The sequence below is a fragment of the Herpailurus yagouaroundi genome, unplaced genomic scaffold, assembly GCF_014898765.1.
Source record: "Herpailurus yagouaroundi ecotype Mexico unplaced genomic scaffold, PumYag 159, whole genome shotgun sequence".
NCBI lineage: Eukaryota > Metazoa > Chordata > Mammalia > Carnivora > Felidae > Herpailurus > Herpailurus yagouaroundi.
Genome location: NW_024412400.1, coordinates 52,960,017 through 52,987,029, shown reverse-complemented (window position 1 = coordinate 52,987,029; position 27,013 = coordinate 52,960,017). Strand labels below are relative to the sequence as shown.

The 27,013-nt window shown below is 39.0% G+C and overlaps 1 protein-coding gene across 1 annotated transcript in view; it reads right to left on the bottom strand.

Moving 5' to 3' along the window:
• The window catches only part of GFM1 (G elongation factor mitochondrial 1), a 46,683-nt gene extending 24,468 nt beyond the window's left edge, over positions 1–22,215 (bottom strand). The window contains exons 1-11 of the mRNA XM_040480605.1: positions 21,994–22,215; positions 20,608–20,760; positions 18,931–19,063; positions 18,290–18,494; positions 15,755–15,871; positions 12,131–12,281; positions 8,001–8,158; positions 7,338–7,422; positions 4,108–4,245; positions 1,971–2,072; positions 295–351 (exon numbers count right to left, since the gene is read on the bottom strand). Coding sequence (XP_040336539.1) covers positions 295–351; positions 1,971–2,072; positions 4,108–4,245; positions 7,338–7,422; positions 8,001–8,158; positions 12,131–12,281; positions 15,755–15,871; positions 18,290–18,494; positions 18,931–19,063; positions 20,608–20,760; positions 21,994–22,083 — 1,389 coding nt within the window. The 5' untranslated portion in view covers positions 22,084–22,215. The remainder of the gene's footprint in view (positions 1–294; positions 352–1,970; positions 2,073–4,107; positions 4,246–7,337; positions 7,423–8,000; positions 8,159–12,130; positions 12,282–15,754; positions 15,872–18,289; positions 18,495–18,930; positions 19,064–20,607; positions 20,761–21,993) is intronic.
• Between the last annotated feature and the right edge of the window lie 4,798 nt (positions 22,216–27,013).

Below are 27,013 nucleotides of genomic sequence, written 5' to 3'. Positions count from 1 at the left end.
CTTGATTTCAGCTTAGGTCATGATCTTGTGGGTTCCTGGGATTGAGCCCTGAGTCGGGCTTTGCACTGACAGTGTGGAGCCTGCTTGGGGTTCTCTCTCTCTGCCCCTCCCCTGCTTGTGCATGCATGCTCTCTCTCAAAATAAATAAACATTAAAAAAAAAAAAAAAAAAGGTAATCTCAATACCAAAAGAAGAAATAGAGACCATGAGATTGCTGGTATGGTATAAGATACTATATGCATTGTGAGCTCAAGTTTTTACTGTGATACACTGAGTTTGACACCCATCTCCTACCTTGTTAGAAGGCTTCATTGCTATTGAAATGACAGGATCAGGAACATGAATTGACTCCTAAAACATTTTTTAAAAGAACAGAGAAGAATTCAAATACAGTACTGTTTGGTCCAGGAATGAATGAATTTTAATGTGCTACTTACAAAAGTATAAATACTAGTCAACATGTTTAGGCTAGATGATATATAGTGTGATATATAGTGTGGTCTGTTTCATATTAAATGTATCAATATAATAATACATTAATAAATGCACACATTTACATAATCTCCTCCCTCCCCAAATAACAAAAATAAATTATTTATTAACTGTTTAAGACCTCTAAGTTTACTGACACATTCAGTTTAAACATAATCATAATGAACCCAATGCCAAGATGTGGAATTTCTTATTGGCTAGTGGCTACATGTACCGTTGCCATCTTTTGATAAGTTACTTTATTTAATCAAAATATACCATGACCATTGATCAAACAGAGAAAGGGCACTAGATTCTTTATACGTATGATACCTCATTCAATCAATCACAACTCTGACAAGCAGATGTTATTATCCCCATTTTACAAATTAAATTATTAAGGGCTTGGAAAGTAGACAAAATAACTTGGCCAAGGGTCAGTAAGGAGTATAGGGCAAAGGTGAGACTCTAATCAAGGTCTATTTGCTTCAAAGCCTAAGCACTTCCCACAACCTCCAGTCCCTCATATTATTAGTGACAAATATTTAGAGAAGGCCTTATCAATATTTGTTTACAAAACATGCCCCTTCTCTAGATCCCCCCCAAAACCTGTACAGATTTTGATTTTTTTGTAGTATCTTAAGTCAAAATGTAAAACCATAGATATTAGAGAATATTTTATACAGAAAAACTAAATTATAAAATTATGACTGCATCACATAATACAGGAACTATTATAGTGCTCATCTATTAGGGATAGACCAGTTCTTATGTAAAGAACCCACTATAAATTCCTTCACTGCAAGTTCCTATCCCCCTGTGTATTCCTATTCTTTCTTTACTGAATTCAGCTTGAACAGATGATTTTACTGTCAGAGAGCCTGCTCTCCTACAGGCGCAAAAAAGGGAAACGAGTGAAGGGGATTCACAGGCAGGAACTGCTCAGGCATGCTCTTTCCTTTGGGATCCTTCAGTGATGAAAAGCCAGAGTTCCACAGGGCAGCCTGTCTGCAGTAAGACTGTTGCGTTGCGCCTCGCCTTCAAGCAGGGTTCCACTCTGTTATCCCCTAGTCTACATGTTCCAGTTCTCTGGGGGACTGAGGCGAGGGTCCACTCTGGCTGCTAGATTAGTAAGTAAGGGGCACTCCACTGGGACCGGCCTGATTATGGCAACAGGAATTAGAAGGGAATCCCCTTTGGGGAGGCAGATCTCAAGAGTAGAGGAATGGGCACTACACAGTCCTGGTGTATCTAGTGAAGAGTTCTCCCTCCATGCTAAACCTAACAGGACCATGGAATTATTTTACTAAGAAAAACCAGATAACTTACATAGAGCATTTGTCTGACATCCAAAGAGCCACCCACAACAAATCTACTGATGCCTGTGGCAATAAATAAAAACTTCTGCGATTGTTTTTTCTGAAGTACTAAATGTACTATATAAAAACAAAGACTTTTAAAACTCAAATGACAAACAGCTTTGAAATGAAATGACATACCATAGAAAGGCCACTATTATTTTTGTTGGTGAATGTGTCTCCGCTAGCACAGTCGATGCCAAACAATGCACAGATGTCTCCAGCATACACTTCCTCAACATCCTAAATAAAGGAATAACATAAAATAATGCTTGCAAGTAATATAAATCAGGACGTAGTAACTAAAAAGTAATTACACAATAAACACATTGATACATAAACAAGTATGGCAGCATCTCACCATGGATTCTACGGAGAATGAATTATAGAACCAGTGCGATACCAACAATCAACCACAGCAAGATATAGCTTGAATAGGGCCTTTATTTAAACCATATCTTGATTGACAAGATTTTACTTTAAATGGACATTTAGAGCTATGGCATCATTATTTGGAGGATATGTAGTAGTGACAGTACACAGAGCCTCACACTTCTAAAGTTATTTCTATGGATTAAAAAGGATGTATTACACCTGGGTGGCACCTGGGTGGCTCAGTAGGTTAAGTGTCCGACTCTGGATTTTGGCTCAGGACATGATCTCATGGTCGTGAGATCGAGCCTCGCATCGGGCTCTGCGCTGACAGCATAGAGCCTACTTCTCTCTCTTCTCTCCTCTCTCTCTCTCTCTCCCCTCTCCCTACCCCTCCACTGCACTTGTGTGCATGCACGCTCTCTCTCTCAAGATAAATAAAAAAACAAACAAAAAAGGATGTATATTATACGTGTTGCCACAGTCCAACAATGACATATGTATGACAAAGACGTAAGAGGAAAAACTGCAAAGGAAGTTTTGAAAACAAAGGCAGGGGAATTCAGCTCATGTACTTAAAATAATTTTAATTTCTCACAGATGCAAGCAGTCAAGTAAACAAAGGAAATCAAGAACAAAGCACTGGTGCCTCTTAAGTTTCCTAGTTTTTGTCCACTTATAATTGACAGTTCATTCATAACAGCTGTGGCTGTGAATGAGCAAGTGTGCCTGAGTCTAACATTTACACAGATAAACACATCTCCTAGCCTCTGGCCGGCCCATAAAAACAAACGGCTGTGACAATCACCAATCCCTCTATAATGCCCCCTGCTGCCTATCTCACAAAACAGCAATTGCATCCAATTTTGAAAGACTGCTCACTCACCTTCCAGGAGAGACAAAGTTATGGTTACCACAAATTTCTGAATGTCATAAGCTTTTGCTGACAAATAAACCTCTCTAGGAATAGAAGTGACTTGGGAAAGAGCGGGAGGAGGAGACAACTTCACACACTTAGCATTTCTATCAAGACTTAATCCTAAAAGACCACAGAAGGCATGGATAGATTCAGAACCAATTCAAAAATTCAAGCCATAAACCAAAGTTTATTTCCCAGATAAGATCTGGAGAGGCTCTAAATCTTCAGATGGATTTCAGCACCAATAAGGTCCTTCTGGGGGGCTGGTTCTATAATAGGAATAAAAAGCTCTAGGGTCAAATAGGGCTTTCACACAGGCCATACTTGTGAAAGTTAATTCCCTGAACAATGTTGGACACTGTGTATGAACTAATTAGTCTCAACTGCCTCTGAAAACCACTTACATTGTCCTAACACCTATTACATACTCTTTGTGATGGCAGTTCTTGAGAAAGGTGCTGAATCTTGTGTTCTGAGTCTTAGAGAACTAATTGTCCTTTCTCCTTAACCTTGGCCATTGAGGAAATACAGCTAATCACAAACAGTGGCATAAAATGTGTCCTTAACATCTAGTAATTTAGCCCATACCAAAGTGCGACATCAGAATTATAGCAGGGGCACCTGAGTGACTCAGTCGGTTAAGCGTCTGACTTCGGCTCAGGTCATGATCTCACAGTTCCTGAGTTCGAGCCCCAGGGTGGACTCTCTGTTGATAGCTCGGAGCCTGGAGCCTGCTTCAGATTCTGTGTCTCCCTCTATCTCTGCCCTTCCCCTGCCACTCTCTCTCTCAAAAATAAATAAATGTTAAAAAAAATTAAAAAAAAAAAAAAGAATTATAGCATATCTAAGTAAAAAGGAAGAAGTTAGGAAAACACATTCAAGTAGAAGTGATTTTCTTGTGGGGCTCAGCATACCAAGAAGGAAGATCTATTTCATGTGAATTGCATTAGCGATATTTCTGATCTCCCAACAAGGACCTCTACTTGCCTCCATCATGTCGGCGTGCATGCGAACCAGCCGTTGCACCCGCACTTTCTTTCCCGTCCGCGTGTTACAAATGGTGTCACCCTTCTTCAGTTCTCCTTGATAATTGCGGACATATGTTAACTGTCCAAATCGCCCAGCCTAGAAGTCAAGATTGGGTAAGGGCAGAAAGAAGAAAAAAGAGATGTAAGAATCAAAATTAGGAGAAAAACTTCACAACAACCTCCAATTATTCCCTATCAATTTTAGTAGTATACTTTATATATGTGTTTTGGTTTATTGCCATAAAATACTTAAAAATATCAGCTTTGAATATAAATAAGTTAAATGGTTGTTGCTGGTCTTTTTGGTATCACAATCCAAGATATTACTTCTGATTCTTCTGAAATAAAAATTAGAAAAAATTTTAAATTGTATATGTAATAAGGAAATATCCTTTTGCCTTCTAATATTATTTCATAAGTTCAGTTTAATACAATTAAGGTGTAAACACAAATCAGTTATAATTATTGGAAAGACAATATATATTGGAAAGAACACAAATATTATCAGAAATGGTAAAGCTGTACTATACACCTAGAAAACCTTTGATAAGCACCTGGAAAGCTATACAAATAAGCATTTTTTTTTTTTTTTTTTTGAGAGAGAGAGAGAGAGGGCACAATTGAGCAAGGGACAGAAAGAGAGGGAGAGAGGGTGAGAGGAAAGGAGAGAGAGAAGTGGGGGTCACCCAAAGCAGGGCTTGAACTCACGAACCATGAGATTACAACCTGAGCCAAAGTCAGATGCTTAACCAACTGAGCCACCCAGGTGCCCACAAAGAAGCATTCTTTAAAATAAATGAATATAAAATAATCAAGGATCAATTCCTCCTCAATATTAACACTAACCAATTAGATATGCTTTAAAAGTTGCCAATTCTTCCCATGCTAATTTACAGGTTTAACACAATAGCAAAAAAACTCCCAAGAGGAATTTTTAAACATTTGATTAATGATTTTAAAATTCATTTAGAAGAATAAATGGATAAAAATAGAAATTTCTGAAGAATTAAGGCAATAAGAAGCTAACCCTGACTGATATAAAAATATATTAAATACTCCAAACTTAAAAAGTACAGAAGTACTATTAAAATGCCACTAACATTCTTTGCACAGCTAGAACAAACAATTCTAAAATTTGTATGGAACCACAAAAGACCCTGAATAGCCAAGGCAATTCTGAAATTTTAACAAAAACAAAACAGGAGGCATGATGATTCTGGATTTCAAGCTACATTAAAATGCTATGTCATCAAGATGATATGGTCCTGGCAAAAAAACACACACATAGATCAATGGAACAGAACAGAGAACCCAGAAATGGACCCACAACTATAAGGTCAACTAATCTTCGACAAGGCGAGAAAGGAATAACCACTGGAGAAAAGACACTCTCTTCAACAGATGGTGTTGGGAAAACCAGACAGCAACATGCAGAAGAATGAAACTGGACCACTTGCTCATACCACACACAAAAATAAATTCAAAATGGATGAAAGACCTAGATGTGAGACAGGAGGCCATGAAAATCCTAAAGAACACAGGGAGCAACTTTTCGACGTTGGCTATAGCAACTTCTTACTAGACATGTCTCCAGAGACAAGGGAAACAAAAGCAAACATGAACTACTGAGACCTCATCAAAATAAAAAGCTTCTGCACAGCCAAGGAAACAATGAGCAAAACTAAAAGGCAACCAACAGAATGGGAGAAGATATTTGCAATGACATATCTGATAAAGGCTTAGTATCCAAAATCTATAATGAACTTAAACACAACACCCAAAAAACAAACAACCCAGTTAAGAAATGGGCAAAAGACATGAAAAGACACTTTTCGAAAGAAGACATCCAGATGGCTGACACAAGAAAAGATGCTCAACATCACTCATCATCAGGGAAATACAAATCAAAACCACAGTGAGGTATCACCTCATACCAGTCAGAATGGCTGAAATTTATTAATAAGACAAGAAACAACAGGTGGTGGTAAGGATGTAGAGTGGAACCCTTTTGTGCTATTGGTGGGAATGCAAACTGGTGTATCCACTCTGGAGAACAGTATGGAGGTGCCTCAAAAAGTTAAAAATAGAACTACCCTACAATCCAGCAATTGCACTATTTGGTATTTACCCAAAGAATACAAAAGTACAGAGTCAAAGGGGTACATGCACCCCAATGTTTACAGCAGCATTAACTACAATAGCCAAACTCTCTCTCTCTCAAAAATAAACACTTAAAAAAATTCTTAAAATAAATAAATAATACTCAATGCTGATAAAGATGCACTGAAATAATACATTACTCTGAGAGTATGACAGGAATCTGGCAAGAAAGCATTCATTCCTTTAATTCAGTAATCACCATTCTAGGAATCCTAAGAAGACATTCTTACATATATATTTTTTAAAAGCTTTACACATAAAAATTGTCACTGCAATGTTATTTGTACTTTTTAATTTAAAATTATCTTTTTCTTGTACAAGAAGTGTATTGTAAAAATTTTTAAATGAAAACTAAGAAAATGCCTCCAAAATATAATCCCATTACAGAAATAACCACTCTTAACACTTCGAACTTATCTACCTTTTTTCTCCACTTACAACATATGAATAGAAGCAACGACACCCTAACAAAAAGTACACCCCCATACTCGAATCTTGGTTTCTAATATCATTCTTGATTAAAAAGAACCAAAGCACCTAGAGAAATGGTTGATTCTAGAGCTGGGACAGGGAATACACATGATAAGCATGGAGGATCCTATAGTGCCACAAAGTCAGGAAGTATTTGAAAGAACACAGGAGCAACCGAAAGAGCTCCAATGGCCAAACCTGGGCAACAAAATAAATAACGTACTATTCACTGTATCTCACAATAAATACCCATGAGGCCATACTGATATAAAGGAATGACTGAATAAAAATATAAATGGGGGAAAGAAGACAACACCCACATAACTGACAGTGGATACTGTTCCCTCAAGGGGGTAGAGCATAATTCCTCCCCCCTTAAGCATGGGCTGTGTACAGTAACTTCCTTTTAAAGAGGCTATATGGAAGGCGGGGTGGGGGGGTGGGGCTTTTAGCAGAGCAATCTGTAACCAAATCTTTCAGAGTCATTTTGTAATAGGAAGAAAACCTTAAAAGAATATTTCTACATATAGCAATTAAATACATTAGAAAGCCACTTACCTCCAGCTTAAAAGCCAGGCCTACAAATGGGTGGGAACTGTTTCTTTCAGAGTTCATTAAGATTTTGTTTTTCTCTTTTGAGTCACTTAAAAGAAATGTAAATCTGTGAGATGCAGTATTTGATATTTCTTGTATATCAATTTGTTTCATCAGAGTATTACCTGGGCAAAAGCACATGCATGCTAAACATCTGTACCTCCCATAACTGAAATTTCACTGAAAGAGATGAGTAAAAATAACTTCTCAGGGCTTAATTACTACATTGTGACAGGACCAGAGTAGACTAAAAACACAGAAGTGCCAGTTTAAGAAAAGAAAAATAATCAATGAGACCTTTAAAAAGTTTGTTTCGCAAAGCTTTTTTTGGGGGGTATGACCAAAACCAGCTGGTCCCAAATGAAAAATTTACTAATGATGCAAACCTTGGTAGATAATAAACCATACTTCTTTCTAACTCACAAACAGAATATGATATGGAAAGTGGTATAATATTTTTCTAGATGTCAAAAGTGTTATCCAAATAGAAATGGGCGATTGATTTTAGTAAATTACAGGGAAAAAAAAGCACAAACACAACTTAATCAAAAGAACCACTCTTAAATTCTTTCATAGTACGTGTTAAAATATTTGTGTATAAACTAAGATTCAATTTCCAAGACTTACTCGTCCTGATTGAGAATAGCATAATTTTGGACTTCAGATGGATTTGGGAGGTATTCTAAAACAGCATCTAGAAGGGGCTGAACTCCCTTGTTCTTCAAAGCACTTCCCAAAAAGACAGGAGTAAATGACCTATTTAGAGTAGCTCTTCGCATTGCACACTACAAAAGAAAAAAAAATTAATAATTATTAACCTTAAAAAAAGTTTTGTATTTCAAATTAATTACAAACCAACAAGTGACTAAAATGAACTAGTACTCATTGGAGTACAGGCTATTGTGCAGACTAGAATCAGGTCCTCTATAACTTAAGGTCAAAATACAAGAAAAAAAAATCAGTTCCTTTTTCAGGGCTAGGAAGAGATTCACTGTATAACCACTTTTGACACTCTTGCAGTGTCACTAATTTTCAATATGACCAAAAATACATACATACACATAAAAAAAGAGGCACACACACACAGAATTGTGTAAACAGTATGCTAACAATTATGTAAAACATAAGGAAAAGTAAAACACACAATCTCTGGAAAGATACACCACAATCTATTAACTGGTAACCCGTTATCAGGAAGAGGCAGAGAACTAGGCAAATGGGAATCACATGCAAGATTTTTTCTTTACTGTATACTTGTATGTTTTTAAATGTTTAAAACAATGAAAAATAGCATCTATTAAAAAACGTTTAGGGGCGCCTGGGTGGCGCAGTCGGTTAAGCGTCCGATTTCAGCCAGGTCACGATCTCGCAGTCCGTGAGTTCGAGCCCCGCGTCAGGCTCTGGGCGGATGGCTCAGAGCCTGGAGCCTGTTTCCGATTCTGTGTCTCCCTCTCTCTCTGACCCTCCCCCGTTCATGCTCTGTCTCTCTCTGTCCCAAAAATAAATAAACGTTGAAAAAAAAAATTAAAAAAAAAACGTTTAATTAACAGATTTGTTTTCTTTTTTAAAAAATAACATACATACAGGAAGCCAAGGAGTACAAATCACTCACAAATTAAGGACCATGATTGTAACAGGCTCTAAAATAACAACCTCCAGGTCATACCCCACTCTATTGCAAGCACTATTAATGTGTCCCAGCTGTATGCCCCAGGTGGCCCTCCCAGCTAAGCAGGCCTCTGAGGAGCTGTAGGTCTTAGCAGCCGGAAGAGGTCAACAGCAGTGCTGTAGCCACAAGCCGCCACAACAGAAATACGGAGCCAGTGTACAAGTCTTTCTCAGTCCTCATGAAAAAATAGAAAACTAGCTACTCCAAGAAACATGTACAATCACAATTTCCAAACAGCACCACAGTGAACAGTAGCATAACAGCTGCATACGATAAAGGGAGTATAAAATAGGGGAAAATATGCATAACAAGAAAGAAATTGCTATATGAAATTATCACAAAAGCATGTTTTTGCTGTTGCTAGGATCCACAAATGGCTACTTTACTAACGGCTTAGATTATCCCTATGCCACATGATCACAACTCAGACTTTTTGCCCCTCTCTCATATGCAAATAGGGACGTAAAAGAATCTTACCACGTTTAATTGAATAGAGAAAAACTTGAGGGTGGTAGATTTAACAAGAGGTTTATTTTTCCAAAAATTTCCCTTGTTTTCATAAGAATCACGTGCACACTTGAAAGTTATTGCCTTTCCACTGTCCCTAATAATATATCCAATAATACAGAAAGTAAAGTATACCCATGTATCCTATGCAGAAAACAGTAAACGAAGCAGCCCTGAAACGACTAGGCTTAGAAAAGCCTGTTTGCAAGGCTGGCCCCCTGGAAGGTGTCTGGGAACCTGGATTTCAGGAGGGTTCCCAGCATTCCAAGAACCATGAATGGTTTGCTGGGCCTACACTGTTTGCACAGTGTGGTGTAATGCTGAACACCTGCTTTCCTTCTGGGAGTCTGGAATATGGGTACACACTAGGCAGAGGATGTCTGTGACCAGCCTTCATAACACCCAGGGCACTGAGTTTCCAGTAGCTGGGATTTCACAGGTGAGGTCACCGCTCACTGCTGGAGGAATGTGGCCTGCCCCGCCATGACTCCACTGGGAAAGGACTCTTGGAAGCTTACACGTGGACTTTACCTCATGTGCCTTTACCCTTTGCCGATTCTGCCTTGTATCCTTTCACTGTATTAAATCATAGTCATGAGTATGATAATGTGTTGAGAACCCTGGGTGATCCTCATGAATCACTGAACCAGGGAATCGTCTTGGGGATCTGACACAACCCCAGTAATAGATAAAATCCAAACTCTGCGCTGTGGTTCCCAGGACACAATGCTTGACCTATACCTTCCTACATAGTTTGTGAATGCTAACGGACTCAAGTTATGAGATATATTAAAGCATCCTCAGCTTCAATAGGGTTCTTCCCTTGTGCATCTGATCTACTATAACCCCCATGAGTACAAGGTCTTACACACAATAATTATTTACCTGATCTCTGCTAAGTGTACCATGTGATTTGGTAAAATGGATGTTTTTTTAATGGTAAAATAAACATAGAATTTATCATTTTAATCATTTTTCAGTATATAGCTCAGTGGCATTAAGTACATTTACACTGCTATGCCACCTCCACCTCTATCCATCTCCAGAACTTTTTCATCATCTCAAATTGAAACTCTAACCCATTAAACTCTCCATTCCTTAATGCACCCCTCTACCACTGCCCCTGGTAACCACTACTTCTGTCTTTAGGAATTATGACTATTCTGGGTATCTCATGTAAGTGGAATCATACAATATTTGTCTTTTTGTGTCTAGTTTGTATCATTTGGCATGTCTTCATAGTTCATCCATGCTATAATGTGTATCAGAATCTCATTCCTTTTTAAGGCTAAATAATATTCCATTGCATGTACATACTCATTTTGTTTATCCAATCATCCACTGCTAAGCATTTGGATTGTTTCCCGGTTTTTGCTATTGTGAATAGTGCTGTTATCAACACAGGTGTACAAATACCTGTTTGAGTCCCTGCTTTCAATTATTTTGGATATTACCCAGAAGTGGAATTCCTGTATCATATGGTAGTTCTAGGTTTAATTTTTTTTTAAACAATGGCTATACTTTCTCTACAGTGACTGCATCACCTTACATTCCCACTAGCAATGCACAAGAGTTTCAATTTCTCCACATCCCTGCCAATACTGGTCATTTTACAGAAATTAACTAGGGATGCCTGAAAATATTTTATTTACCAGAAAATAACAGGGATGCCTGAAAATATTTTATTTACCAGAAAATAACAGGAATGCCTGGGTGGCTCAGTGGATTAAGTGTCTGACTTTGGCTCAGGTCAAGATCTCGCCGTTTGTGAGTTTGAGCCCCGCATCAGACCCTGTGCTGACAGCTCAAAGCCTGGAGCCTGCTTTGGATTCTGTCTCCCTCTCTCTCTGCCCCTCCCCCACTCGCACTCTCTTTCTCTCAAAAATAAAAACATTAAAAAAAAAAAAAAGAAAAGAACATTAACAGAAAAAAATTGATTCTGGGTTTTTGGTTTTTTTTTTTTTTAAATAGCCATCCTCACAGATAAAGTGAAATATCATTATGGTTCTGATTTGCTTTCCCTAATGATTACTGATGCTGGCATCTTTTTGGTTGCTTATTGACCATGTGTACGTCTCCTGTGGAAAAACTGTCTATTCAAAAAATAAATACTAGTCTCAGACAGATATCTTATTTTTATAGAACTAATTGATCAAGCGAAGAAATCTATACAGCCCTTCTAAATAGTACAATAATACACGTATCAACATTTAGTCTGCAAACATTTAACAGCCTTGTCTCTTAATCTGTCTTTATTGCTATAACGCTTCTATATTTATCTTCCTCTTTCTTAAGGTATACCCAAGAGGTTGGATGTTTAAATATCTTTTTTTTTCCTAGAACAAACTGTAACTGCTTTCCCATTTTAAGATGTTACAGAACTACTTACTTTAAAAGAAAGAGTTATATGTCACAGCCAAGTTTTTTCGAAAAAAAATCAACAATGTTAAATAAATTTGCTCAGATTTCATTAATAAAAGCCATGCATAAAAGCATCATGTCTTTTTCCCACAAAAAACAAACAACAAAAAACCCTACCCCTTTTTCTGGTTAATGTAAGACTTATTTTGAGAGCACTTGCCTTTAAATCAGAAACTGAGGGGATTTTTTCTTCCAGGAACATCTCACCAAGCTGCTCATCTGAATTGGCAACACATTCAATCAGCTCCTGCCGGTGGTCAGCTGCTGCTGCCCTGAATTCTGCTGGAATTTCCTCATATCGAACAATTTGACTAAGAAAAGAAATGCTTTACGTTGCTATTTTAAGGATATTCAATTCAAAATAAAAAGCACCAGAAAAATGAAACTAGACCACTTTCTTACACCATTCACAAAAACAAACTCAAAATGGATAAAGGACCTGAATGTGAGACAGGAAACCATCAAAACCCTAGAGGAGAAAGGAGGAAAAAACCTCTCTGACCTCAGCCGCAGCAATTTCTTACTTGACACATCCCCAAGGGCAAGGGAATTAAAAGCAAAAATGAACTATTGGGACCTCATGAAGATAAAAAGCTTCTGCACAGCAAAGGAAACAATCAACAAAACTAAAAGGCAACCAACGGAATGGGAAAAGATATTTGCAAATGACATATCGGACAAAGGGCTAGTATCCAAAATCTATAAAGAGCTCACCAAACTCCACACCTGACAAACAAATAATCCAGTGAAGAAATGGGCAGAAAACATGAATAGACACTTTTCTAAAGAAGACATCCAGATGGCCAACAGGCACATCAAAAGATGCTCAACATCGCTCCTCATCAGGGAAATACAAATGAAAACCACATTCAGATATCACCTCACTCCAGTCAGAGTGACTAAAATGAACAAATCAGGAGACTATAGATGCTGGAGAGCATGTGGAGAAATGGGAACCTTCTTGCACTGTTGGTGGGAATGCAAACTGGCGCAGCCACTCTGGAAAACAGTGTGGAGGTTCCTCAAAAAATTAAAAATAGATCTACCCTGTGACCCAGCAATAGCACTGCTAGGAATTTACCCAAGAGATACAGGAGTGCTGATGCATAGGGGCACTTGTACCCCAATGTTTACAGCAGCACTCTCAACAATAGCTAAATTATGGAAAGAGCCTAAATGTCCATCAACTGAATGGATAAAGAAATTGTGGTTTACATACACAATGGAATACTACGTGGCAATGAGAAAGAATGAAATATGGCCCTTTGTAGCAACGTGGATGGAACTGGAGAGTGTCATGCTAAGTGAAATAAGTCATACAGAGAAAGACAGATACCATATGTTTTCACTCTTATGTGGATCCTGAGAAACTTAACAGAAGTCTATGGGGGAGGGGAAGGGAAAAAAAAAAAAAAAAGAGTGGGAGAGAGCCAAAGCATAAGGGACTCTTAAAAACTGAGAACAAACTGAGGGTTGATGGGGGGGGGGGGGGACGGGGGGGAGTGGGTATTGAGGAGGGCACCTTTTGTGATGAGCACTGGGTGTTGTATGGAAACCAATTTGACAATAAATTTCATATTCAAAAAAAATAAAATTAAGTTAAAAAAAATAAAAAGCACCAATGAAAAAGATGAACCCTAATGGCTAAATTTTTTTTAGATGAGAAAGAACTCTGATATATTTGCATTAAAATGAAATGTAAAAACTTTAAAATTTACACAAAGGTTGTACTACTAGTAAATGTAAGAGCCAAGATTCAAAGCCAATCTGACTTCAAAGCTCATATGACTCTTGAAAATTCTATCAACCAAATTAACCAGAACAATGTAGTCACTAACAAGCAGGAATAGAGACCTCTCTTTTTATTATTAACAAACCCAATTACAGAATATTAACACAGAATACATTAATTTACAGTAAAAAAAAAAGGTTAGTAAATATGACAAACTCTTCAACCTTTACCCCAGGTTCTCCACTCCTCTAGGGGATGAATAGGTAAGACTCACAAATAAAATATACACAACTGAGAAATGGATATACTTGATGTTTAAAAACATCAGTCTCAAAGACTTTCAAAGTATTTCTTTAAAAATGGAAACTAGGGGCGCCTGGGCGGCGCAGTCGGTTAAGCGTCCGACTTCAGCCAGGTCACGATCTCGCGGTCCGGGAGTTCGAGCCCCGCGTCAGGCTCTGGGCTGATGGCTCAGAGCCTGGAGCCTGTTTCCGATTCTGTGTCTCCCTCTCTCTCTGCCCCTCCCCCGTTCATGCTCTGTCTCTCTCTGTCCCAAAAATAAATAAACGTTGAAAAAAAAAATTTTAAAAATGGAAACTAATTTCAAAAAAGTACGCTTTTCAGAAAACATGTTCTTAAAAAAAATAAAAAGTCAACTGCAAATAGTCAGAATATAATTCTTACTATCCTAAAGAATGGTCTTCACAGCCTTCAGATCGTAATTTCATCCTTCCTGTCAAGCTCCCTGGTTCTTACTCTTTCGGGTCAGAATCATCTGTGGAGGGTTTTCAAAATTTACATACCCAGTGGTCTAGGGCTGGGAGAGGGTTCAGGTATGTTAAGAAATTTCATCTGTGGTGGGAGCATACAACAAAGTTTAAGAGCCTCTACTTTAGAAGACAAATGTGTGCCCTGGTAATTCTGGGAAAGTGGATTTATTCATTCATTTACAAATATTTTTTGAATACTTATTATGTACTAGGAAGTTCTAGGGCTGGGGACACAGCACTGAATAAACTTTATTAAAATATCTCTGTTCTCTTGACCTCACATCCTAAGAAATAGATGGTCACACAAAAAGTGAGAGAACCGCCTATATTCTTTCTCTGCCTACAAGACAGCTGATGAGGACAAATGATAGTTAACTGATCACAACACCCTTCACCCACCTGCCAGCCTAGCAATCCCAGTTTCACAGCAGAGAAGGAAAACCTCTCAGGAATTATGTTTGGAGAAACTGCCAGGCTACGGGGGGCCACTCCTCATAAGGAAGGGTAGTTTATGATTTCCCACATTGTCCAAAACAGTGCCACTCAAAGTGTGGTCTGTAGATCTACAATGGCAGCAGCACCTGGGAGCTTTCTAGAAATGCAAATTCCAGGCTCCACCCTAGATCTACTGAATAAGAATCTTCTGGAGGTGGATCGAGGAATGTGCTTTAACAACTTTCAGGTGATTTTTCTGAATGTCAAAGTTTGATAACCACTGGGAAATTACACTGTTTTGTATGCAGAGGCCACTCAAAAGGTGATTGATGGACCAAGTACCAGGTCAAAAAATTACCAATTTGCTTCTTATATTATCCAAACCACATTTGTACTATTTTTAACTGCTTTTACATATTATCCTTTTATCTTTATAATCTCATAAAGTAGGTAGAGCACTTATGATCCATGTATTCTTCCCAGATTTTATCACAATACCCAGGACATAGCAGCTGCTCCATAAAACTCTGCAGAATGAATGAACAAAAACGAACAAGTAGAAAAAGAGATCTATTACTAGCTGGAGCTGAATGCCTCCTTTTATCATACCATGCATGTCACAACATGATACAAATTACCCAAAAAGTAACATACTCTCCCTTGGAATAAATACTAAGCAAAATGGGAAGCAACTAGGATTAAAGGCATTAAAACAAAGTCATTTTGAAGTATAGTCCTCCAGCCACATTTTAAAAAGATGTTTTCTCTATGTTTAAAGAACTCATCCTTTTCCTTTTCTTTGATGCTTTTTAAAATGTAAGATTTTAGTAACATATTTCTAACTTACCCAAAGTCTCCATCAAAGTAAATGGCTCGTTCCTCAATAAGATCTATTACCCCTTTAAAATCACCCTCCAAACCAATGGGTATCTGCACAAATGCTGCATTATGACTCAGTTTAGACCTGAAAAATAAAAATACATAGTTTACTTCATTTTTTTCTCCCTAAATCCCTTTGAAACAACAAAAATACATCAATGGCAGATGTTGTGGAACTGGGAGGGAAGATATAAAACAGTTGGGAACAGCCAAACTCATCAAGCTCAGAAAGCCAAAACCCTATTTAGGCAACAAAAGAACTCTAAAATAAGTGTTTTCCCATCAGACCCCCAGAATACTCTGGATTAAAAACAGAAGCGGGAAGAACAAGTCAATGGTGGTTGGTCAGAAAATTAAAGCACAGTGGGAAGTGGGATCACCTTGCCCAACTCTCATTCTTAGACCAGCTGACTTTAGCAAGCAGACTATAACTAGCTGAAGAGGAAATTCTTATAGGAGACCTCTAAGCGTGTGTGTTAAAAATCAGACACTCACCGTTAGGTTGTACCCTTTTTTAAAATTTTTTTAAAATTTTTATTTTTTTTTAACGTTTATTTATTTTTGAGACAGAGAGAGACACAGCATGAACGGGGAGGAGCAGAGAGAGAGGGACACACAGAATCGGAAGCAGGCTCCAGGCTCTGAGCCATCAGCCCAGAGCCCGACGCGGGGCTCGAACTCACGGACCACGAGATCGTGACCTGAGCTGAAGTCGAACGCTTAATGGACTGAGCCACCCAGGCGCCCCTAGGTTGTACCCTTTATCACACACAATCACTGAAGGGATTCAGTATCAGGAATTCTCACTCAAGAAGAAATACGCTCTAGCTATCATTGTTGAGTCTACACTCTAGGCTCCCATGTATAGCTATGGATAGGTAACTAAGAATCACCAAATATTTGAAGGTTACCAATAACTTAAAAGAGAGGTGTGAGCTCAAAAACCAGTACTAAATTCCAAGGAGAGAGTTACTAAAAGGAAAGAAAATGTAAAGACCTGAGAAGTAATCATCCCTATTAATAAAGATGTTGCGATAAAAGAGGATTATGGAAATTAATTACACAATTGCAGAAAAAGAAAAACAACAGGCTAAATAACAGAAGGGACACACATGACTATCAGATTTATGATCTGGAAGACTGACCTCAAGAATTCTCTCATAACCCAATCCAAAATGAGAAGAGAAAAAGATGTAGGAGAATGTACGGTAGAAAAGTTAATACATGGACACCGGAACCAGAAGAACAGACGTTAGAATTTCTAACATCTGTTTAATGAGAGATACAGAATGCAGATAAAAGGGAGTAGAGCAGAAAAAGAACCGCAGTAGTCAAATCCTAAAAGAGAATTTTCCTGGAATTCAGACAAAGACTTGGTGGAAACAGTCCATCTCTTGCCAAGCACAAGTAAAATAGAAGTAATAAGGACAAAAACTGAAAACACTTTGTTTTGCCAGGAAAATATTACAAATACCCAATAAAGAAGAATTTCATGTTCATATTCCCAAATACAATCACTTCCATCAGGCACACACAGCAATGCTGTCACTTGGAAGTTCCTCAATACCGATCTTGTCACCAGACACATCATTTTTTGTCTCTCTACTACTACAAACTTGACTGTCTATTTTCATCAGCTCCGCCATGTGAATTGTAGCTAGGAACTTGGCAGCTACATTTACACGTCTACAAAAAGTGCAAAGTGAAACTTCAACTCTTTTGAAAGGCTATGTGAAATATACAGTATTGGGCAAAAGGTACAATGCTACAACTACTACTAAATTACATCTGCTACAGAAAGGAAGTGTTACTCTTAGCAAATATGTTACCATATGAACCCAAGGGACTATATACCATACTATTTACGGATGTTAATTAAAATTCCTCATGTAAAGGTTAAAATAGGTGATGATTCTCTAGGTTTGTCTAAATATATAAAGTACTTTCAAAATCTACTCTAGATTACTTCTCTAATCACTGCAAAACAGTGAATTGCCAGATTGTTTTCTGAACTCACCTTAAACCTCCCTACAGTTTAAGTCCTATTTTCCCCGTTTTACAGAGAAGGCAGTTGATGAGATTACAACCACAAAACAAACTACTGACATCAATCTTTCTTTCTTTAAGTTTTTAAAAAATGTTTTATTTATTTTTGAGAAAGACAGAGACAGAGTATAAGTGGGGGAAGGTCAGAGAGGAAGACACAGAATCTGAAGCAGGCTCCAGGCTTTGAGCCAGCACAGAGCCCAACACAGGGCTTGAACTCCTGAACCATGACCTGAGCTGAAGATCATGACCTGAGCTGAAGTCCGATGCTTAACTGACTGAGCCACCCAGGCACCCCTGACTTCAGTGTTTCTTTTACTAAGTGACTCACATAAATATATTTTTTTGAGAAAAAAAAATTAGGAATAAAGCTTAATGACACTGAATTAATTGTCCTTCTGGACGTAAACTTTCTTATCCAGATCATCTCAGCCCCTCCTGTTCTAAGGCTCAGTACCTCATTTGCTGCAGGGCCCTGGCTGGGTTGGAGCCCGTTCGGTCCAATTTGTTAATGAAAGTTAGAAATGGAACATTATAGCGCTTCATCTGACGATTAACAGTCATGGTCTGGCACTGCACCCCTCCAACAGCACAGATAACAAGGACTGCACCATCCAACACTCTCAGGGCCCTTTCAACTTCTATTGTGAAGTCCACGTGTCCTAAATGAGACAAAGTGTGTGAGGTCTTAAAGAGCAGTATGAATTTTTATAACATGCACAATTATACGTTTTTATACCTCTGCTCAGGACATAAGCCTTCTAATTAAAATGTGGATTTTTTCAACCACCATACCATTTACTAACCATAAGGTCCAGGGACCCAACTCTTCAAAAAACTCTAGGGCACGGGGCACCTTTAAATCAGCTACAGCTTGTAACAAGCAAGAACCTTCCTGCTCACAGTTTATTTGTACTATTTTTCAAGGGAACCACATAAGGATGAAGTGCTCTAGGTCCCAAGTCAGATTTCTCTAACAGGAATTCACAGTCACACTTTTGAGTATTATTTGACACTCAAAAATGAGCTGGGTCATAATAAAGAACTAAATGTGCTTTTGTCAAAACAAGCTGCAATAAAACCAAGAATTCAACTCACCAGGAGTATCTATAATGTTGATATTGACATCTTTCCACATGGTATAGGTGGCTGCTGACTGAATAGTGATTCCTCTTTGTCTCTCTAGTTCCATGGAATCCATGACAGCACCAACTCCATCTTTACCTTTCACCTAAACACAAACACAGGAACTCAGATTTTCCTGTCCCTGCATCCCAAGGAGGAGAGAAATCTTTACTGAGAAGGAACTAGAACACACACAGTTAACTGATGCAATTTTCCGAGAAGGCTATCACCAAACCATGTCTTGTGAAATAGAAGAGTGATTCCAGGTTTTGCCCTCTATTTACTACCTCTCTTTTCATTGTTATTCTCAGCACTACTAACATAGAGCAATCACCTCAGTCTTAGAGCCAACCTTGTTTCCTTCACACTGTTCCTGCCCACCAGGCTTGTGGTAGTCCATGAGCAGAAGTTCAGAGAACAGATTTTTCCCTGCTCTACTACATGTGGATTTTGAGTCCTAGGTGGGAAGGATTGAGCTTTCCACGTACTTGTGATTTAACAAGATGAGATTCCTCTGAAGAAATGGAAAGTTATTCAATGTTACGGTCATTTCTTCAGGAGACTTTAAAGTTACAAAAAATCGGTTTTTGTTTTCTTTTCCCCTCTCTCTCAGTAATGTATCTGTCTGCCCACCATCAGGTCACAGCTGAGGTGGGGCCTGACCACGCCTCCAGATCCAAATGTGGATTCTATGCCCAAGGCAGCAGGTGAGCCTGGGCACACCAGGGGAAGTGCTGTTGGGCTGCCAGCACTTTGAGAAGTCCCAAGGGCCACCCTCCCCCCCCAAGCTCCACTCGTTGGCAGGTGGGAGGGGAGCTGCATCCCATGTGTGGGGGCACAGGCCTCATCCTCACAGCAGGCAGGCAGAAAGCACAAGGAGGCCCCTGCCTCACAAAGGGCATTTATGGAAACAAGGCGGGTGGGGGCTGGTGCAGAGTCTTCCCGCTGCAGCTGTGAGTTGCAGGGCTCGGACACAGTGTTCCAGGAGTCCATGTGGTGGCAATGCACTTCTGCTCCCAACTGTCCAGGGAGCCCCTGGCTTCCAGATGCACTTCCGGAAGCACTTGTCCTGCATCCTCCACAGCGGCTCCTGGGCCACAGCCACAGCAACCTGCACCTTCACCTGCTCCATGCTGAGCCCCGGGTCCAGTCTGCCACTGCTGGACTCCCTAAATCTGAGCCCAAAGCACTCACCACTGCTCCACAAAATCCAAAAAAAATTTTTTTTGACACGTGTATTTTGTAACTATAAACATCATACTACATACAGTTTTAAAGTGTTTTTCCACTTTATAAACATCTTTCCATAACATTAAAAATTATGTAAATACTACTTTAACAGCGGCTTAATACATCACATGACTTTTTAATTGAAGTATAATTAACGATGTTACATTAGTTGCAGGTGTAGACTTAACATTCCTCAAAGACAATTTACTGAGAATCTACACAGCGATGGTCTCTAGGAGGATTCCGCACAACCACACTGCAAGCCAGTATGAACTATCCCGTTTGTGGCAGGTCTCTGACTAAAGGTCCACTGTTACCATTCATTTAATCTTTCAGGTTTTGTAATGTTTATTAAATCGTAACGACCAAACAATTAAAACCAAGCTCTCGCTAACCTGGAATCAACCATGAACCACATACCTCATGCATCTTTGCAATTCTGCCAGTGTAGTAAAGCACTCGTTCTGTTAATGTAGTTTTCCCCGAATCAATGTGAGCTGAGATTCCAATATTTCGTATCTTTTCATTAGGAATCACCCCTGATGAACACCATCGGCAGACTTTCCAATTAACCTGAAAAAATAAGAGAGCTTGTATCAACGTACTTTCTGTAAGAGATAACAATGGGCAATTAGAATTTGGTTGGTTGGTATCTTTCTACCAATGTATCTCAATGGACACCAAACATCATTTGAGATAGCTTGGAAAGGCAAGAGAAGGAATGAACGCCTCAACCTATGACTCTTGTAACCAAAGGAGAAACTACAAGAGAAGACAGAAAGAATACACACATTCTTAACAATAAATAAATCTGAAAAGATATACAGGTATCAAAGAAGCTAATTAATTAAATAAAAGGGGACAGATACTTTTCCAAATGTTACAGGTTTGAAATTATACGCTGGGGCTGGTAAAACCAGAAAGACAATTTCCAACAAGTACTTTAATAAGAAATAGTTTTTAGTTTAAATTTTACTTTCATTTTTTCCTCCTTCTCCCTTACTGTAGTGTAGTCCACAGCTAGCAAGGATGTTTGCAGTCTCCAAGGTAGCCTACGAAAAAATTTCCAATTCCTTCTGTACAAAAACAATCACTCTTTAAAAACTTTATTCTGGTGGCGGTGAGGGTAAGGGAGAATCCTGCATTTTATGGAATCAGGACACAGCATAAGCCTCTATCTATAGGACTGCATATCCAAAATGTACTGCAGCACTTCTGAGGAAAGGAAAACAGGAGACCTTAGAAAAGGTGGGCAAATACTAAATGGTTTCTGGTGGACACTTAGACAAAATTCCATGAATATCAGCAAGGAAAGCAAACGATGTTTGCATAGTAGTAAAGGCTCAGGTCCTACCCAATCCTACTCCATTCTGCAACCTCCGCAAAAGACAGAAATGCAAAGAAAAGTACCGGGAAGTTTGAACGCCAAATCAAATAACCCAGCCCAAGGACACTGTGCAGTGAAAAGAGCACTAGATGATCAGTCAGAAGCCCGGAGTTCGAACCCTGAGCACACTAATTTTTCAGCTGGTCTGACCTTCACTCCAGTCACTTCTCTTTAAGGTATACCAAAAAGAGGCTTAACCATAATCGGTGGCCTTGTCCACTCTCCCAAGGTACTGAGACGCAGCTCACGAACGAGAACATGTGCCGGTACCGAAAGGCTTTTCAGCACTGAGGCACGACAGCTCCTTTCCGGAGCTGTCAGGAGGTCCCAGGGAAGAAATCACTGTTCCCTAGCCCTGGAGAACAGCGAAGTCCCGTCCGCAGTCCCTGGTTCGGTCTCGCCTCGTCGGGCTCTAGTACCTGCTTCCCCTGCCATCCCAGGCTGGCGGGGACCCGCGGGAGCGGCCCACGCCCCCGAGCCGCGGCGACGGCTGCTCCCAGCAACCTCATTGAGGCGAGCGCAGAACTGGTGTAAAGGTCCGGTGGCTCTGGGTCTGCTCAGCAACCAGCTCCGCAACTGGAAGCGTTCAAAGTCACGCCGGCAATCAGCGCCGGCAGAGCGCATCCGGGGCGAAGGACGCTAGGGAGGCGAGAGGAAGGGAAAGAGAGGCTTCCGGACTTCAGAGCCGAACAGCGCCTTCCAACACCTGGGCGCCCTCTGTAGACCTGGAAGAGAAAGTGTCGTCGCTTTGACCAGCTAACCAAACATTTGCATGCTCCCGGAAGGATGAAACCTTTGAAACATGGTTGTTTTGCGTATTCATTGTTGCTGTCATGTCTCTTGTGTAGGTTTGAAATTTTTCATAACTTCAAAAAAATCTGAAATAGATTCCCCTCCATCAAAGTGCCTAGAAGGTCCTGCTTGAACAGCCCCACCAAGATAGCAATGTGGAGAAATGTTTGTAACAATTTTAAGTGGAAAAAAATGCAAAATTATTATCTATGTCATTACAAATACAAAAAAAAAAAAAAAAAAAAAAACCTGTAAGACATGACCTGAAAAGAACGTGGAAAAATTAACTATCAATTACAGGTTTTTTTTTTTTTCTCATTTCAAGAAGTTCATTGTTTGATGTTAAATGTTACATGTTCAGTACTTATGGAAGACCACATCTTTGACGATTCCACTTGGATGTCTTAGGAGTATCTCACACTCTGTATGTCTAAAACAGAGCTTCTGCTCTTCCTCCCCAAATCTTCTGCAGTCTTTATCTCGTGAATGGAAACTCCATTCGAGTTGCCCTGACCAAAAATGTTAGTCACTTCGACACCACTGACAGCTCTGGTGTAATCTGTCAGTTTATTCTATAGGCACCACCTTCAAAACTAGGTCTAGAACCTGACCTTGTCTCCCCACCTCTCAACACTGCCATCCGAATTGCTGTATAACAGATTTCCTAAAGGATCTCACTGCTTCTGCCCCAAGGCAGTTCAGTCTGTTCTCAACACTGACTAGAGGGCTCCTTTTAAGCCAGACCATGTCATTTCTCTGATGAAAATACTCCAGTGAGTTCATTGTTCCTGTTATTTCTACTTGTAGGTTCAAAATTTTTCATAATTAAAAACAAAAATCTGCAATGGTTTCCCCTTCCCCTCAGAGAAAGTGCTGCCAAGGGCCCTGCTTGAGCAGCCAGGCTAACATGGCAGTATTTCCCTTGCTGGTTTTGCTCCAGCCACATTGGCCTCCTTGCTGGTCCTCATATGACCAGACTTTGCTCTTCCCTAAATAGTGTAGTAGCTTTTTCCTTTATTTTCTTCTCTCTGTTCAAATAGCCTTATCAGGGGCGCCTGGGTGGCGCAGTCGGTTAAGCGTCCGACTTCAGCCAGGTCACGATCTCGCGGTCCGGGAGTTCGAGCCCCGCGTCAGGCTCTGGGCTGATGGCTCGGAGCCTGGAGCCTGTTTCCGATTCTGTGTCTCCCTCTCTCTCTGCCCCTCCCCCGTTCATGCTCTGTCTCTCTCTGTCCCAAAAATAAATAAAAAACGTTGAAAAAAAATTAAAAAAAAAAAACAAAACCAAATAGCCTTATCAATGAGGTGTTCCGTAAGGAACTCTTCTAAAACAGAGGGCTCCTCCCTTACTATCTTCCGATGCTGTTTCATTTTCCTTCCTTCCTATACCTGTTTATTGTCTGACTCTCCCAATGGGAATAAGTTCCATAAGCAGAGTGATTTGGTTTTGTTAATTGCTGTATCCCTTAGCATGTGTTAGGTGCTCCACAAGTATTTGTTAAATGAATGTGTGAATGAGAACAAATAAACAGAAATCAAATTACAAGAGCCAAGAAAAGAAAAACCAAAATCTCAATGATGAATTTCAAATTTACTTTTTGTAAATCATCCATGTATTAATTTGCAATAAAGGATTTGTAAGCAGATTTGAGGAATAAATCCATTAACGTTGAACATAACTTTAAAACATTTTTTATGGACTTTCAAAAATTTAGTCTTTATAAACCTTTATATGTATTTGTTTAATATATAAATTATATATAAATTAAATACATAATTATGAAAATTATAATAAAATTAAACTTTAATAGTTTCTTTAAGTAAAAATTCATACTCATTATCTTGTGTGTATACATATATATTCATTTTTCTGTAATTATTATACCAAATATACTTAATTAAGCATTTTTAACCAAAGTAATCAACTTTTCTCTACTCCAAAGAGAAAACTAAAAGGCAGAAAACCAAGAGCTGTCTAGCTAAATTTTTACGAGTACATATTATAGATTAAGTTTTAAAGTGGCAAAATACACATATACAATATCATCCAAAGCATTTCCACACTGTTAATTCATAGTCATTTTATAATGTATAATAAAATTGAAACTATCTCTAGTGACCAAAACCTTGTATCCATTTTTACTTAGAAATTGTCCAAGTTTCATCCAAGAATTAATTTAATTTTTTCTTAGGTCTGGAAAAGTTAACTGGGGATCTGAAAAATTACATTTTTAACTAACACATTCAGTCCTTATAATTGATAGTATTATCATAATCTTATAAGATTAAACCCCCCCTCCCCTTAGAAGACATCTGTGTTACAATTTTGTTTAAACATCATTTTATATTTTGTAATCTTAATGGAGTCAATGGTAACTTATACTTGACCCATAAGACCAATACAGGAAATTTGTAAAGTTGTTTTGTTTTTTTTTTTTTGAGAGACACACACAGAGTATGAGTGGGGGGGCGGGGTGGGGGGCAGCAAAAGAGGGAGACACAGAATCTGGAACAGGCTTTAGGCTCTGAGCTGTCCGCAAAGAGCCTGACCTGGGGCTTGAACTCAGGAACCGTGAGATCACGACCTGAGCTGAAGTTGGAACCTTAACCAACTGAGCCACCCAGGTGCCCCAGAAATTTGTAAACTTTAAATGAGAAGTTCAACCTTAGTTTTATATAAACTAGGAGATTTTATTAGCATTAATTTTATATAATAAAAACTGGAAGAAGACATATAGTTGATTTTAAATAGCCATTCATTCACCCAGATCCATCCACTTATCAAATATTTCATAAAGCTTTTTAAAAAAACATTTTATAAACTTTATATTCATAATCATTAAATCATATTTAAATCTTTCTCAATGCTTAGTTAGTTTTGAGACAGAGATAGAACATGAATGGGGGAGGGTCAGAGAGAGAGGGAGACAGAGAATCTGAAGCAGGCTCCAGGCTCCAAGCTGTCAGCACAGAGCCCAACGTGGGGATCAAACTCACGGACCGTGAGATCATGACATGAGCTGACGTTGGAGGCTTAACCAACTGAGCTACCAAGGCACCCCTCATTAAATCATATTTAAAAGCTCCTCTTTTATCTTTAATCATACTAACAAAATATATTTAACAAAAGCTATTACTTACACTGTCCATATTTTTATGCAAAAGCAGCACAAATAGTTTATAAGCTTTTTTCTCTTAGACATTTTAGATTGTTTATTTGGAGTAGATATTCCTAGATTGCACATATGACACAATGACTTTTTTTTTTAATTCATCTTTAAAAATTTTCAAGTGGGAGGAAAAAATAGGGAGAGAAGCAGAAAAAATGGTGAGCCAGATGGCATATTAAAAATTTTGAGTTTGAGGGGCGCCTAGGTGGCGCAGTCGGTTAAGCGTCCGACTTCAGCCTGGTCACGATCTCGCGGTCCGTGAGTTCGAGCCCCGCGTCGGGCTCTGGGCCGATGGCTTGGAGCCTGGAGCCTGTTTCCGATTCTGTGTCTCCCTCTCTCTCTGCCCCTCCCCCGTTCATGCTCTGTCTCTCTCTGTCCCAAAAATAAATAAAAAACGTTGAAAAAAAATTTTTTTTGAGTTTGAGGGGCGCCTGGCTGACTCAGCGGTAGAGCAAGCAACTCTTGAGCTGGGCGTTGTAGGTTTGAGCCCTACATTGGGTGTAGAGATTACTTTAAAAAATTAAAAATCTTTAAAAAAATGTGAGGTTTGATGAGGTTTTTTGGGGGTGACAGACGGATTCGTGGGGTCCAGAGCTGACAACCAAGAAAGAATTCTTGAAGACATCTTTGGTGCAAAAAGATGATTTTATTTAAAGCATGGGGACAGGTCCCTTGGGCAGAAAGAGCTGCCCTGGGACCATGAAGAGAGACTGGTTTTATACCATGGAGTTGGGGGGAGGTAAAGTCCAGGGGAAGTTTCCAGTGAGATTTTCATCTGCTAAAGAAAACTCACAGGATACTGGAGGCCTAGCTATTGTCAAGCTAAGGTTGTTTTCCCTCTAGCAAAGCAGTATCACACATATCCCACCTGCGGATGGGGGTGGGGTGTTTGCGGACTGTCAGCTTGCCTTATGCTCCCTCATCAAGGTTGAATAATAATCTATTTGTATTAGGCAGTGGCCAATGGTTAGAAGGTCTCCACTAATTAGAGCTAAGGGAGACTTATAGAGAAGAGGCAAATTATTTATATTATTTATATATTATTTATTCATATTTATATTATTTATTATTATTTATTTATATTTATTATTTATAAAGCAATTATTTGTTTGGCTGTAGTTTAACTGGTTGCCTTATATGGGAAAGCCTAGTTGGCTATGATTAGATGTCTTTAGGTTTCAATTTCTTAACTTTGAGGCATTATAGGTTTGTTTTGGTTTGCTTACATGTACTACTAAAGCATTAAAGCCTCAGTCTAATAGTTTCCTTGTTTAATTAATAATATAAATATGAAAGTATTCCTGTAAAAGCTAATTACTTTCCCTCTTCAATACAGGATAAAGTTTAAATATAAGCCATACAAAGCTCTGAAGTATGGAAATAAAAGATGGCCAGTCTTCCACATAAAGAAAGTGGTCTCCTGTAGAGAAATAACACAAAGGCTCTCCTGAGGTTTTGTTTCTTTGATATTGTTCTTCAA